Source organism: Micromys minutus (genome assembly GCF_963924665.1).
Source record: "Micromys minutus genome assembly, chromosome: 10".
Taxonomy (NCBI): domain Eukaryota; kingdom Metazoa; phylum Chordata; class Mammalia; order Rodentia; family Muridae; genus Micromys; species Micromys minutus.
Window position 1 is genome coordinate 35,717,106 of NC_137979.1, and position 15,511 is coordinate 35,732,616.

The window sequence follows — 15,511 nt, forward strand, 5'->3', positions numbered from 1 at the left end:
TTTTTAAATTTTAATCTCTTAAATATTCATTTTATCTCCCAGGAAAATTTACACATTAAAATAGCATGCGGTACTTTAAGAGTAAGGAACAGGCGAGGATGTTCTGAGAATCAGGAAAGAACAGCTAGAGAATGACCTGTTGACTGTTGACACAAGCATAATGTGTTGTGTGTAAATACACCTTCAAAACAATCACATGACGACATAGTACGAGTCCTCTTGGAAGTGTGCTTTAAATTCTCCTTCATTCCGGAGAGCACCAACCAGCTGGTGAGTCCTGGGCCATTCTGTGTGCAGTAGCAGAATATCATTGAAAACTGTCACCACCTGAAATACATGGATTGTTTTCCCCTAAGTACCTATAGTCATTACTATGGTACCAGGAAGTTTTCTTAGAAAAAGCAACAAATGTTTTTGCTTGATTTCTTAAATTTGCAACGTTTTGTCATCTGCTGTGTTCCCATGAAGCAACATTCACTACAACAAAAACTGTAGTTGGGCTCGTCCTTGGATATTTGCCTCTGTTTAAGTCCGCAGAGTTGTTTGGTAAAGTGTGTCCCAGTTCCATGTCCAGAGCTCATTTTTTTCCATCTCCTGCTGAGTTCCCGGCCTGTGCAGCCTGGTCTGTGGGTCAGAAGGCACTGTCGCACCAGGGCGCTGATGTTCCTTTTCCTACCGAGTAGATTGGAACATGCCTGAGAAAAGGTCAGAAAGGAGGCCTAGGAACTGCAGCTGGGAAGGCTGTCATCCTCATCTAAGACAGAAAGGAGGAAGGCTAGGGAACTTGGGGATAGAGGGATTGACAGACACTCCTCTTCTGACCAAAAGCAACTCATGTGCTAGAAATTACACACACACACACACACATACACACACACACACACACACACCTTTAAAGGATTTTATTTGGTTTCGATTAAATGATAGTTGAGAGTTGAGGATGCTTTAATGTTAACTTAGACCACAAGCAAGAGCTAAGCAGGCTTTCTAGCTTTGCAGAGCCCAACTATCCAGGGATTGTTTTTAGAACAAGCTACCATTGTACTCTTTGACAGAGTCAAGAAGTCAACGTTTCAACTCCAGAATTAACTTAAAACTCCTTGGTAAATTTAGGTGTTTTATACCCATCAAGTTCATGGCGGGATATTAAAAACAGACCGGCAATTTTGGTTTTGTGTGGAATGGACAGGGCACATGCACAGAGGTTCCAAGAACTTCTCACCCAGCTTCCTTCTAGGAATGTAGACAGGAGGACATCTCCCTGATGTCTCAAGAGTAGGGAGAGTGTTGGGAGGAGTGCCAGGAACCCACAATGAGTTTGGGTTTGAGGGGGTCCCTTGTCATTTTAATTTCCAAATATAATTGCCATTAGTAGCAGGCTAGGATTTTGAGGAGGAAGGAGACAGAGCCCCTCAATTCTGGCAAATTCCTGTAGTGTGTGGAGATTGGTGAAAACAGATCAATTGAATTGAGAGGCATCTGGTTTGCTGAGATGGATGTTGTCTGAAGGAAGGCCTCTTAGATGCCTGATACCTGATGTGGGTTAGGGCCCTGTGTCCAGGGAGCACAAGAAAACCCAGAAAACTGCACACCTCATAACTACACTGTCTTTAATAAACTCTTTATCCTTCCTGTGGACTCACGGTCCCACAGACACAGGTGAGGTGCACTAGGAACCACACTAATTTGCTCTTGTGAACAAATTTTAATGTCTCTGTGTCTGTTTGTCCTCAGATACCCAGTGACCTCCTGAGAATCTTTTCTGGACACCCCATTGTTCATTGTCTGTGGGTTTTCTTTCTTACAGCTTTCCTTAAGGAATCTTCCTATGGCTCCCACTCATGACCACTTGTATCTCATGCTTTTGTTAATCTGCAACGTGATGGGGTTTGTGTCTGTCTCCCACTCTGAGCTTCCCTTTAACAGAAGATTTCTGAGCTATAACTGCTGAACATTAGTTTTGTGGTTTTCTTTTTCTTGCTTCATGGTGTGATCGACCAGCAAAGAATATCAGGAGGGATGGCCTTTTATTCATGTGTTCATTCCGTTCCTTTCACTTGCCCTGAAGAAGTCCATGCACACAGTGTGCTGATAGTAGCTGTAGCTTCAGCAGAATGTGAAGTGCTCAGCACTTTCGGGGTCTTGCTTCCCTTAGAAATGTCTTGTGCTTGGCAGTTTGCCTCGTTCACATGTTCTCACATCCCTGCATCCAGAAGCTGGGAATCCAGTCCTGGCAGCTTCTGCACAGAGGGTAAAGATAAACCAGAAAGGAGCCGAGCTTCCTCCCACATTACCTGGGAGTTGCTGCTGATGGCTTTTCCACAAATGTCCTAGTTTGTCAAAGCCCAGTAAATCTTGGGAAGTTTATTTTCCTTGTAGCATCTGTGTTTTATAATGGGTCTTTTAATTTGTTTTTACTTTGTCTGCAGGGATTTCTTTTGTCCGGAGTTTTCAGACTCTTGACTTTTTTTTTCTTTCCTGTGGAAGTGAGTGCATTAATGATGACTGGCTCGGGAATATGATGCTCTGCAAACCTGTCCTGGTACGCCGCTCCTCAGAGCAGCCACAAAGCGCTGTTCCCCTCAGTCCGTTTTCATCCTCAACATAATCCGTTTGCCTCTGAGTTTTTGTAGTATACAGTGTTTGAGAAAATGCTTTTTTGGACAGTGGTGAGAACTTGTGGTCCCTAGCCCACCTCACCGGTGTGTGTGGGACCTTGTGGCCGCAGGAAGGATAAACCCTGTCTCGGACCCCAAGCCTCCACTCTTTCTAAGCAAGTGGCAGGAGTCAGGAAGGACCATGTGAGGTGGCTTTCTTTCCAGAGATAGAAATTTGTTTCCGATAAGCACAGTAATTCAGTGCTGGCATCCTGAAGCCAGCAATTCTGTTTCAGCTTACTCTGTAAGATCATGACAGCAAACAACGGAAAACCGGTCAAACCGAAGAATCAGCTTTCAGCATGATGAGAAATTTTTTTTTTTTAACAATTCAGTTTTTTAAAGGATATTCTTCTCTTCTGCCATGCAATTCTGCTTTACTTTGACAAGAAATCATCTCATTTGAATTTGGTGTCTACCCTCCCACCCCGAGTGAGAACCCATCTATCATGGAGACTAGTTTCCCTCTAAGGGATCAAAATTCTGGTGGATTTGGATAAAGACCCAAAAGTCTGAAGGCTTATGCAAGTTTATCTATATAGACTAAGCCTGAGAAGCTGGGATGGGAGTCACAGAGGGGCTCATTTTCTCATGAGATTTTTGGGACTTCCTCTGTCTGGCTGTGCCAGAAACCCTGTGAGAATATCCACTCTCTCAGCAGTTTTCACTTGCAGGTCGTGTCAGCCAGAATGGGAATGTATGATCAAGTGTGGAGTGTTTTATAGATCCCAAGGCTTCATGAAGTCTCTCCTTGAAGCTACAATTAGGCAGTGTCTGTTCTCCTGTGACGGTGAGAGAGGCCTCAGAAGGGAGCCTTGCTGATGTGAGCACTTGTACAGGGTCCATCATATTGAATTTCTCTGTTTTCCCATTTTCCTAAACTAATTCCTGGAGTTGGCACAAAGAAAGGGTAAGGCAAATGGAATCCACGTCCACAGACACTACTTAGAACACCTTTGTGCTCACTCTCACTGCAAGACTTGTGGCACAGACAGCTGGCCTCCGTTCACTGCAGAGAAGTGTCCACATGTGCCGGAGTCTAGATCCACATTAGTCTGAGTAGGGCACAAATCTATGGCCTTGCTCAGTTGTCCCTTTATCCCCTCCCCTGTTAATGGAGACATAGCCTATGTTGGATCTGAACCCCTGCCTGGGCCTTTCAACTGCTGAGATTTTTGTCTGTGCTACCATGTTTGGCCTTTTCTGAAGTATTTTGAGGTCTCTCCAAAAATTGTATTTTTTCCTATTGTTGGGGGTGTGTGTGTCAGCTCCTCTCTCCCCTTTCTCCACTGGAAAATAGATTTAATTCATTTGGCAAATACCATTGAAGTGTTGATGGCTGTGTCTGCTACTGAAACTTGTCTGTGCTTTCCTCGTTTACTAACCTGATACTATCATTCATGATTCTTTCTTTATATCCTTCAATTTCTATTTGACAAGGAAACTCCTGTATGTACAAAATTTATGTGCTTCATCTTTTCATTTTTTAAGTTGTCCTTTAAAACAATAGCAGTAACTCCTTCTCTTTTTCTCCAAGCGGGTTCTCAGATGTCAGTTGTAACATGTTTTTCCCATCATCTGTTCATTCTTTTCTCCCTCCCTTCCCCCGCCCCACCACCATGGACTTGCTGATCAGGACTGAGCGCAGGCTGTGATCCCAGTCAGCCTCCAACTGTGTGATAAAGAAGCAGGGACACTGAGAGACTCACCACTCCCTTGTCTTGTCTTCTCTGCAGTCATTTAATGTGATGTCTCCACCGGTTACCAGGGGAGTTTCCTAGCTGGGTTTTTTGTTTTTTGTTTTTTTTTTTCCCTTACCAGTTGGCTTTCCCACCTATGCAGTAGGACTTTCCTATGGAAGCCTACCAGTCACTAGCTTGTAACATACATTTATATTTCTATGCTCATATGGTGGTGGGTAGTGTGGAAGTGTGTCTATAGGAACACAATATACCTCCTTTGAGTATCTCTCATTGGCCTAGAACCCAGTAATTAAGTCAGAATGACCACTGTACCCCAGTAATCTTCCTGTCTCTGCTTCCCCTGGGCTGAGATTAAGCCCTTGCCATGACCCCAGCATTCTTTTTTTGTGGTTTCAGGGAATTGAACTGAGGTCTTCACACTTTCAAGGCAAGCACTGTCTGCACAGAGCTACTTCCCAAGTCTATGAGAATATAAATGTTACACATGTGTACAGGTGCCAAATAGAGCTTTATTCTTATTTATTATTTTATGTATATTCTAAGAGTGTTTTTCCTGCATCTTTGTCTGTGCACCATGTGCATGTCCATGGTCCACAGAGGTCAGAAGAGGGTGTTAGATAATTTGAATCTAGAGTTATAGATGGTTGTGAGCCAACTTGTGGTCATGTTAATATCCAGAAGATGAGCTTTCTAGTCTTCACATCCTTGCTTTGTATTGCTTCCTGTGAGGTTGGTTTTACTTAAGAAGCTGCTGGGTATTCGTTGTTTTCTGAGAATCCTTAGTATTGGAATTCTCATTCCTATGTCTGAGAAGGAGGTCACAGGTATTTAATGGGCATCTGTCAAATTTGCTTTGGGAAGCAGGAAATTTTAATGATAATAGATAGATATCTTTTCTAATTTTGTTTTCTTTTCAGATTACTTACTAGATTGAATCCTAGGCAAATGTTCTACCCCCTAAGAGATCTTTCTTCTCTCTAACTAAATTTATTCTTTTTTTTCTTTCACTCTCCTTTCTTCTCTTATTTCTCCCTCCCTCCTTCCCTGCCCCCATTTCTTCTCCCTTTCTATCTTTATTTCTATGTTTTCTGATAGTGTTATGTAGACTAGGTTAACTTTGAACTTAATATATAGCAAAGAACATCTTTAAACTTATCTGGCTTCTGTGGTGATGGGAGCAAGCCTAGGGCTTTTGTAAAGTGATTCAATTCTCTGCCTGTTGAACTCCATTCCCAGCCTTTAAGCTATGCCATTAAGGAGATCTATTTATAACTTGCCAGATCTAGTACTACGTAAGACACACACTACTCTCCCTGCTCCATTAACATAAACACAAATGTAAACACCTTTATACACAACTTTACACACCCCTGCTGGCTGTGTTCCAGAGGGAGGCTGCATCTTAAACACATAGTACAGGAGGGCACTATAGACAAATAGTGCTTGAGAATGCAGGAGCAGGCTGAGGACCTCTAGCCCCTTCTGTGCTGTTCTGTCTCAGAGGGAGTTAGTGAAACTATTGTGTGGTGGCCAGCTAAAATATCACATTGGGCACATCTCAGGGAATCACATTGTTTCTCTTTCACTCATTATTCACTTTTCCTTCTTTTATTTCCTGTTCTAGAACTCTGTGGCCAGCAAGGGCTCTACCATTAAGGTGTATTCCAAAGCTTCAAAATGTCTTATCCGTAGTGTTCAGTGAACTCACTATATACTCTTTGCTTGCTGAAGAACTTTTGTTAGTGTGTACTGTTTCTCCTAGGCTTGGCAGCATAGGACACATATGTAACTGCAGTGCTAGGGTGGCTGGCTGATAGAGGCTGACCTTGAGCTAGATGCCAGCCTTGAATTCATAGTGTTAGAAGAAAGTATAGGAAGGAGGGGGATTCTAAAAGGGAAATCAATTTATCTCCCTACAGCACCATGTCACACCTCGTCAGTAGTATTTAGACACTACTTTTGCTCCCATGATGGTATGCCTGCACACTTCTTTCCTTTATGTTGTCCTTCAGGCCCTGAGCTGCCCTTTTCTCCCACTCAGTATTTACCCAGGCTACCTCCATGTGGTCTGTGACCCATTTCCAAGTAGTTACTACATGAACCTATCTTCATTCCATGTGCTGTACAGTTTGTGGTAAGAGGGGTACCAGTCCCACAGTGCTTTGTCTTAGTCTGGGACATGCACCACATCCCTGCTTAGTAGCAGATACATGTATGTGACATGCACAGATCCTGAATATTATTGGCTTGTGATGTAGTAATGTTGGATCCTCGTTTCAGAATAATCACAGTCATCTGATAATGAATTGTCACCTATTGTCTCTATGGACCTTGAGAATATTAAGTCACTCAGAGTGACTCAACTGTTAACAAGTTTTTTTTCCCTTTATGGTATTATAGATATCCATTCGTCTTTTAAGGCTCTCTCTTGAGTATGTGTAAAATCATCTGATTGTGTGTGTTGAAACGGCTGTCTTCTGTATCACAGCTAAGGTGTGAATCACTTCTACTTTTGTGAAATTGGAATTTGCTAGTAAGGGGAGTCAGAGAGTATTGTGTCTGAGTTTCTTATCAGCCCTAGCTTAGCTCAACTAATTAATTCCAGGGAGTGATACAAGCAGATGGACCATGTCCTCGAGAAGCAGCATTTTGTTACCCATGTTCGCTTTTGAAGTCACCATCTTCCTGGTAGGATTCAGAAGACGCTGTTCTTGGATTTCAGGTCTACCTAGTTAGTTTGAGGATTGATATAGTCATAGGACTCTTAGCCTAACTGCACAAACAAGGTCATGCTAGAAATGGTACAAATTATGAAAAACTATCAATACTTCTCAATACCCATCAAAAGGCAAACTAGCTTCTGTTACAGTTCTCATAATTAGGTGAAATAGTGAAATTTTTTCAGAAATAGTGGCGTGTCTAAGGATGAACAACAACAACAACAACAACAACAACAACAACAACAACAACAACAAACCCTGCCTTTAGAAACAAGAGTTCTGGTAATTGGCTGATGTAAGTGTAAACCTGAGTTTGGATCTGTAGCACTCATGTAAAAAGCCATGGCCACTAGCACAGATAGATATGCCCAGTGTTTAGGGCTGGAGCATACCGGAGAGCTCACTGTTCGGCCTGCCTAACTGAGTCAGCCTGTTGGGTTCATCCAAGACCCCCTCTTTGAGTAAAGTGAAGCATGACAGGAAGATGCCTGACATGTGTCTTTATGTGTACATATGCATGCATGTGCCTGTGTGCATATGTAGCCAATGAAGTGAAAAAGAAAAATCCATCTGTATATTCTCTAAGGCTAGTTGCTATAGTTACTTCTGTAATGTGTAATGTTGGTTTGTGTCTACTCCCTGTGAAGTTTTATTTTCAGAGGGAGGGATGCTTCCATCAGTGATGCTCTGATTTCTGTTTCTTTTTGTAGGGAAGCTGAACAGCCAAGACTCTTACAATAACTTTACCAACAACAACCCTGGCAACCCCCGGCTTTCTCCCCTCCCCAGCTTGATGGTAGTGACACCTCTTGCACAAATCAAACAGCCAATGACATTGGGGACCATCACGAAACGAACAGGGTAAGGCCTCAAGCTTGATGCTGTTTTCACAGCCACTGTGAAGGGTGGGATGGCTAGAAATTGAATGTGCTTTTTTCATTGTGTGTTTTTGATTATGTCCTTCATTTCCAGCCCATATGAGACTCAATTGCAGCTGAGTTAGTAGTGCAGAGTTCATAATGCACACAGACATGCTCACATACACACACACACAAACATGCTCACACCTAGCTGTGTACACAGATCTATAGTAAGAAACAAGGCAACGACAAGTTGTGAAAACCACTACTGGCTAATGAAAACCAGACTCTCCCAAATAGCTGCACTTTCTTGTGGCATTGCGTTTTCCGATTGTACAGTTTGATTTTCTTGGCCCTTGCCAACACACTGCCCATAACACAGATTGAAAAACATGAAGTTTTCTAAATGACAATTTATGTTTATGAGATTCACCCACTCACTTTGTATGGAAGAATGTGCTGTTACACATAGCAGAAAAACCAGTACAAGATTGTTCTCTGATACTCCTAGACTCTCCTAGCATTCTTGAATTTTCTTCAGTGTTCATTTTAGCTGGTCTCTACCTGTTTGGAATATGTGGATTAGAACCTGTAAATGAATTACTGTGTTCATTTACATCTGATATTATTAGATATTCAGTTGTGTGGTGATACTGACTCTTCATTCATTGAATTTGTATCTCTGTAGTTGTTTCTATAGTCAAATTATGTGTTATCCTCAATGTATAATCCCAGTATTTAATTGTCTTAGAAGTGGAACAGATTGTATATTAAAATAATGTAGAAAAAGCCCTGTCTTGGCCTCAAATAATCCTTAGGTTCTCCCCCATACCTGGCCACCATGTTGATACAGTATTAATGTAAAAGTGCTCATAGAAGTCACTTTTCTTAGAGAAACAATGTGGTTCCAGGTACAGACTGCACTTAGGCCCTTGGCCCCATCGGCATGTGTTTATGAGTATGGCAGGCCTGTTGACAGAAGCAGGCTGAGTTTATAACGTTTAAAGGGGAATAAAGGGAAAAACATCTTGAAAACCACCTTCAAAATCCCAGCTTATTACAGCATTCCTTGACCTGTGTATCATAATTTGACTCTGTGTGTTCAGTAGAAACTATACTTTTAAGTGGTGTGTTTACTCTCTTTTTTGTTACTTTGAGAGTCGTTGACCATGATGGTCACAAATTCTGAAGGGTGCACATCCTTAACTTACTGCTAGTTGAATCCTTCTTCCCCTAAGCTTTGAACCAATGTCTCCTCTGGGTGTAGTATCAAGTAAAAATTGTCCTTAAGCTTGAACAACAATTTTAAAGTGTATTTTTTGAATGAAAAAATTTGCCTGGATCTTATGTTATTCACTACAGCACTATATAATTCTAGGTAGAATTATATATTTTTTTCATTGAAAGCATATTTTAAAATGTTCTTCTAATTTGACTGTACATTCAGAATGAGGGGCTATCTGAGAAGAGTTCTTGTTGTTTTGGCACAGGACATACTGTATCCACTATGAGATTTAGCTCTCTTCTCCCATAGGTCTTTTAATCAGCTTCGAGATTGGTGCAGAAGTGTTAGACACACAAGGACAGATGCTAGCATTTAATTACGCATATTTATGTATAGTGTTGGGATATACGTTTTCTTTTCTCTGTATTTGAAAGTTCCTTAATGAAACTCTTGTGCTCTCCCACCCTCTGCCAGCATAGTGACAGGTGTAGAAGATGTTATAAGAGTCTACATTTCCTTTCCTTTGAACAACTTGTGTGGCTGGAGAAATAGCTCCGTGGTTAAGAGCACGGACTGCTTTTCGGCAGGACATGAGATCATTACTCAGCATCTGCATTTCCAGATCCTCAAAGCCATTTGTGACTCCAGTTGGGGTACCAGCAACTTCTTCTGGCCTTCATGGGCACTGTGCTCCTGTGGCACACACACATACATTCAGGCATAACACCCATCCTTATAAAAAAAAAAAAAATTAAAGGGCTGGGTATGTAGTTGCACATCTTTTATCCCAGCACTGATAGGCCAAGACAGAGGATCCCTGTGAGTTCCTAGACTGCCAAGGTTATATAGAGAAACCCTACTTGAAAACAACAAAGTAATAAAAAATGTTTCTTAAGATTCTCAGATTCTAAGGTCTCTCATGATTGTTTTATTATTACCTCTGCAGTGTCAGACTACACAGGGCTCCATGCAGGCATGCAAAGCATTCTCCCACTCAGTGAAGCCCAGCCCTGTGCTCCCTCTTACATTCATTAATACTTATTAATGAATGCATTGGGAATTTGAGGAATTTTATGTGCCTTGAAACCAATATTGGTATATGCCTCATATTGTTGTGAAAGTCATGGCCAAGGCAACTCTCATAAAAGAAAACATTTAATTGGGGCTCGTTTACAGTTTTAGAGAATTAGTTTCTAATCACTCCAGGCAGGGACCATGGAGACAGGCAGACTGGCAAGATGTCGTTGTAGGAGTATCTGAGTATTACACCCTAATCTTGAAGGAGAGAGGCACAGTGGACCTGGCTTGGGCTATAAAAACCTTCAGAGACACGCCTCCTCCAACAGAGACACATTTCCTGTCTTCTAAAATGGTCCCGGACTGGGGACTAAGCAGGGGTTGGGCAGTATGTCTTTCAGACTACCACATGTATGTGATGCTTGACTTTTCTTTCCTTCGGGCTCAGAACATCATCAGTTTTCTTTTAAATTGATGAATTTTAAAGGAATTTCTTATTCCTTTCAGAATGTGCTGTCTTCAGGTGTTGTTGCCAAATAATTTTATACTTGTCTCAAAATGAACCTTTGGTTCTAATATTTTTTGACATAGTTTTCATTTCAGCAATATAGCAAAGTCTGGTAACAAAAATTCTTGTATTCCCAAATCTCACAATGTTAAAAATGCTAAATTTTTATTGACATTTTTCATGCATCAAACAAAACATGCTTTTCTAATTGTTTCAAAATAAATTTCAGGTTAATGATCCCCCACTTCCTAAACCTAGAGGAAGCATTCTCCTACTTGGCCACACTGAAATCATCAAAGAAGATTTTACTCATTATATTTAATTAATTTACTTTACACCTTAATCACAGCTTCCTCTGTGTGGTGATTTGAATATGTTTGTTTCAGACAGTGGCACTATTGAGAGGTGTGGCCTTGTAGTAGGACTGGCCTTGCTTGAGGAAATGTGTCACTGTGGGTGGGCTGTGAAGCTCTACCCAGTGCAGGGGAGACAGTTTTCTCTTAGCCTTCAGATGAAGATGGAGAACTCTCAGCTTCTCTAGTGCCTGCCTGCCTGAACTCTGCCATGCTCCTGCTTTGATGATAATGGACTGACCCTCTGAACCTATTACCAAACCCCAGTTAAATGTTGTCCTTTATAAGAGTTGCCATGGCCAGGGTGCCTTTTCACAGCAATAGAAACCTAATTAAGACACTCCTCTCCCTCCCTCCATTCCCCCTTCTCCCTTTTGCCTTAGAAACTTCCCCAGGTATATCAGCCTACCCTGTCCTATCAAGTTGCCATAGGACTAGGTGCATCTTTTTCCATTGGAGCTAGACAAGGCAGCCCAGCTGGTGGGGAAAGGATCCAAAGGCAGGCAACAGAGTAAGAGACAGCTCCTGTTCATGTTGTTAGAAGACCTATATGAAGACCAAATTGTACAGTTGTTACATATGTGCCGAGGGCCTAGGTCCATCCTGTCATGCTCTCCAGTTGGTTGTTCAGTTTCTGTAGGGCCCCCAAGGGCCCAGGTTAGATTCTGTAGGTTTTCTTATAGTGTCTTTAATGTCTCTGGCTCCTTCCCACCACCCCTCTCTTCCACAGGAATCCCCAAGCTCTGCCTAATGTTTGTCTCTGCATCTGTTTCTATCTATTGCTGGGTGAAGCCTTTCTGATGACAGTCGTGTCACGCTCCCATGTACAAGTATGGCAGAGTGTCATTAATAGTGTTAGGGGTGGGCTCCTTCTCATGGCATGGGTCTTAAGCTGGGCTGGTCAATGGTTGACCCTTCCCTCAAGATCTGTGCCATTTTTTACCCCTGCATATTTTGTAGGCAGGGTCAAAGGTTTTGTGGTTGGGTTGGTGTCACAGAACTGGGTAGTCCCTATATAGTAAGGGAATTTGCTGATGACTTACAGTCTGTAGTCCAACTCCCTAATAATGGTTAACAGCAGCTGTGAATGAAGTCCTAGGATCAAGCAGTTGCTCAATTCCACAAGGCAGGCAGGCAAAGAAGAGAGTGTCTTCCTTCTTCCAATGTCCTTGAAGGTGTGGCCCAGACTAAAGGTGTGTACCATCATGCCTGGATCTGGGAGTTACTTTGTCCCAAAACTCAGATCTCATTATCTGGGATTCATAGCCACTGTGCCTCAAGATCTCCATGCCAAGATCCAGGTCAGAAACTTGCATCTTCCAGCCTCAAGAACAGGATCACAGGTGAGCCTTTCAATTCTGGATTGTAGTTCATTCCAGATATAGTCAAGTTGACAACCAGGAATAGCCATTACAGTTGGTATGTGAAGTCTTGCTTGATAACAGGAGATGGCCATTTCAGATTCTATATCCTCTTAGCCATGGTCACCTCATTGGGTCACCAGCTAGGTCCTGCGAGATTCCTTTGTTCTAGGTTTCGGTCCTCAAGGGTTTTCTCTCAGCATTTTCTTTTTCCTTTCTGCCCTTACTTGATCCCCCTGTTCTTCTCCCCATCTTCTCCCCTACTCAGTTCCCTTGTCCCACCCATTCCTTAGATCTATGCTATTTTTCCTTAGTGAGGTCCAAGCGTCCTCTTTTGGGCCCTCCTTGTTTTACTTAGCTTCTTTGGGTCTTGGATTGTAGCATGACTATCTATCTTGTACTTTATGCAGAGTATCCACTTAGCACATACCATGTTTGTCTTTCTTGGTCTTGGTTACCTTACTCAGGATGATCTTTTCTAGTTCTGTCTATTTGCCTGCTGATTTCCTGATGTCATTGTTTTTAATAGCTGAGTGATATTTCATTGTGTAAATGTACCCATTTTTTATTCTTTCATTGGTTGAGGGCATCTAGGTTGCTTCCAGTTTATGGCTGTGTATGGGGTACAGAGCACCACTGGTGGGTGTGCTTTCAGAGGAATTTATATTTGTTGTTTTAATAATTATAAGAGTTTACTTCCGTAGCAGAGCTCTGGGTTAGCACAGGTTGCCCTTAATTTCCTGATCCTGACAGCTGGCATAGTGACTGATGGACACCTGCTTATATCTGAGCAAGTTTTTCATGGAAGATACTTGTTTATTTTCTTTTTCTCTCCCCTTCCCACCTATCTTCATCTCTGTCTCTGTCTCTCTTTTATTTTTGTTCACAGTGTCTTTTTAATTATGAGACTGGCCCTGAGCTTGGGATGTTGCCCCCTCAGTACTGAGCTCTGATATTACAAACGTCTGCCTTCATCACAACTACTTTTTAGAAATACTGTCTGTATTTTTATGTGTGTGGGTGTGTACATGAGCATTTGGTGTGCATGGGTGCCAGTGGAATCAGATCCTGAGCTAGAGTTAGTGTCTGACTTGGGTCCTTGGAACGGAACTGGTGGTTGCATGCTCTCTTAATGGCCAAGCCACTCCTAGTCTCCTTTGTAGCGACTTTTTATGCCACCTTCTGAAGTGTTTGTTGACTACACTCAGAAAGTGCTGCTGTCATTTTTCTTATTGTTTTACTGCATGCCAGCTACCTATTTATGGATAGTTTTCTGAATGTGATTTTTAATTTTTATCTTAAGATTAAAAGAATTCATTAAAATATGTATTTTGCCTTGTCAAGATTAATGTTTGATTCTTAAGAATATATTTTTCTTTCTGGGCTTGGTGGTGCAGACTTGTAATCTTAATCTCAGTAGGAGGATCATAGGTTCAAAGCTAGCCTAGATCAGATCTGAGGAAAGCCTGGATGTCTTGCTTAGTGTGTGTGAGACCTCAGTTCAGTCCCAGCTCCACCAATAAATAGAGAATCTGAGAATACAGTTGCTCAGTTTGTCACAAGCTGTTTTGAAGTCAATGCCAGATACAGTTATACTTAGATTTTATACAGCTGGTTTGTACAAGACCACATTTATTTATTTTATTGAAACATTTTCCAAACTGTGACTAACCTTCAACACTGCAGCTAGCTATTTACCCTTAATCATTTCTACCCCATTTTGTTTTATTTACTGGGAAATTTGATTTTTCTCATGAAGATAACCAATACAACAAGCAATCAGAGTCTTTCTTTCGCAGGTCTCTTCATTTCTAAAATGCTGAATTACCCGTGCCTTTCCTTGTGCTTTTAAAATGTAACTAACAAGGAGTGGTTCCCATGGATAATTTCAAAAGAACATACAGAGCTCACCTATTGCTGACTTTAAATGCTTTGACTTTCAGGTAAACCTGGTAATGTTATCTAGTTGTTTCCTGGAGCAGCTGCCATTTGTCTTGTGTTGGTATTCTGTGTAAGACACAAGATAGCCACAAAGAGGCAGAATTATGAAGATTTCCTAGGACATCCAAGTTTGACATCTGAACCCCAGCTTAACTCTTCAGGGTACAAAATAGGTCTTTACCACGCTTAACATCTGCCCTTTTATTTTTGCAAATCTATGTCCCTGAAAGCCTTTGTAGTCTTGGGGACCATCTGTCTTACTCCTCTGTACACATGAGGCCAGTATAACTACAAATGGCAGAAGACAGCTGTATTTACACCTTCCTGTTGAATACCTTGAAGCATCTCTTGGAGGAAGGACAGCCTCTGATGGCAACAGCTGCTGCTTAGCTCTGATGCTGAGCTTGGATGAAGGCAAAGGAAATGCTGGGAATTATTTGGCTTCAGAGATTACTCATGTAGGCAGAGTCCGTTTTCTGTTGGTCTAATACAGGAGGACTGCAAAACCCCTTATCACAGTGTCATGTTTTTATAGAGATAAATAAAGAAGAAAACCTTTAGCTCAGTGGAATCATGTTTTCCTTGCATGTGTGAGGCTCTGTGTTCAGTTCTGTGCAGCACAAGGAAGTAAGGAAGGATGAGAGTGAGCGTGGGAGAGACGGAGAAAGAAGGGTTCTCCACTGAATGGGAATCAGCATTGGAGACTGTGTTTTGGAGATGAGGTTTTTGTGGTAGAATATATGAGCAACTTTTCACAGTCATTTGTTTCAGTTGTATCAAATGAGAACAGTCTAAATGCTGAGTAATAACACATTTTTCATTGTATCTTTAATTCTAAGATAATATATGGGAATTTTGTGGACACAAAAGGAGAACAGAAACTGCTAGAATGAGGTTGAACAGTTTCATGGGAACAAAGGTTATCAAGATGATAATGAAGTTATTCCTCACTCTTAGCTGGTTGGGACCTGTTGGAAGTGGCCAGAAATATGACTTATATGTTCATACCCATCTAGTCTCTGCTCCCACCTCACATGTATTCATTGCTCTGAGAGTATCTGGGCACCTCAAAATAGGATGAACATTGTTGTAGCCATGGCTTTTCCTGTTGCACTTGTACTATTACCAGTTCTAAGTTTTCTCATATGACACGAATTCTGGTGTGT

General features: G+C 41.7%; 1 protein-coding gene across 7 annotated transcripts in view; it reads left to right on the forward strand.

Moving 5' to 3' along the window:
- BCAS3 (BCAS3 microtubule associated cell migration factor) overlaps positions 1–15,511 on the forward strand; it is a 435,283-nt gene that overhangs the window by 147,321 nt on the left and 272,451 nt on the right. For all 7 annotated transcript variants that reach the window (XM_080924182.1, XM_080924186.1, XM_080924185.1 and 4 more), the window contains one exon: positions 7,791–7,941. In XM_080924182.1, coding sequence (XP_080780308.1) covers positions 7,791–7,941 — 151 coding nt within the window. The remainder of the gene's footprint in view (positions 1–7,790; positions 7,942–15,511) is intronic.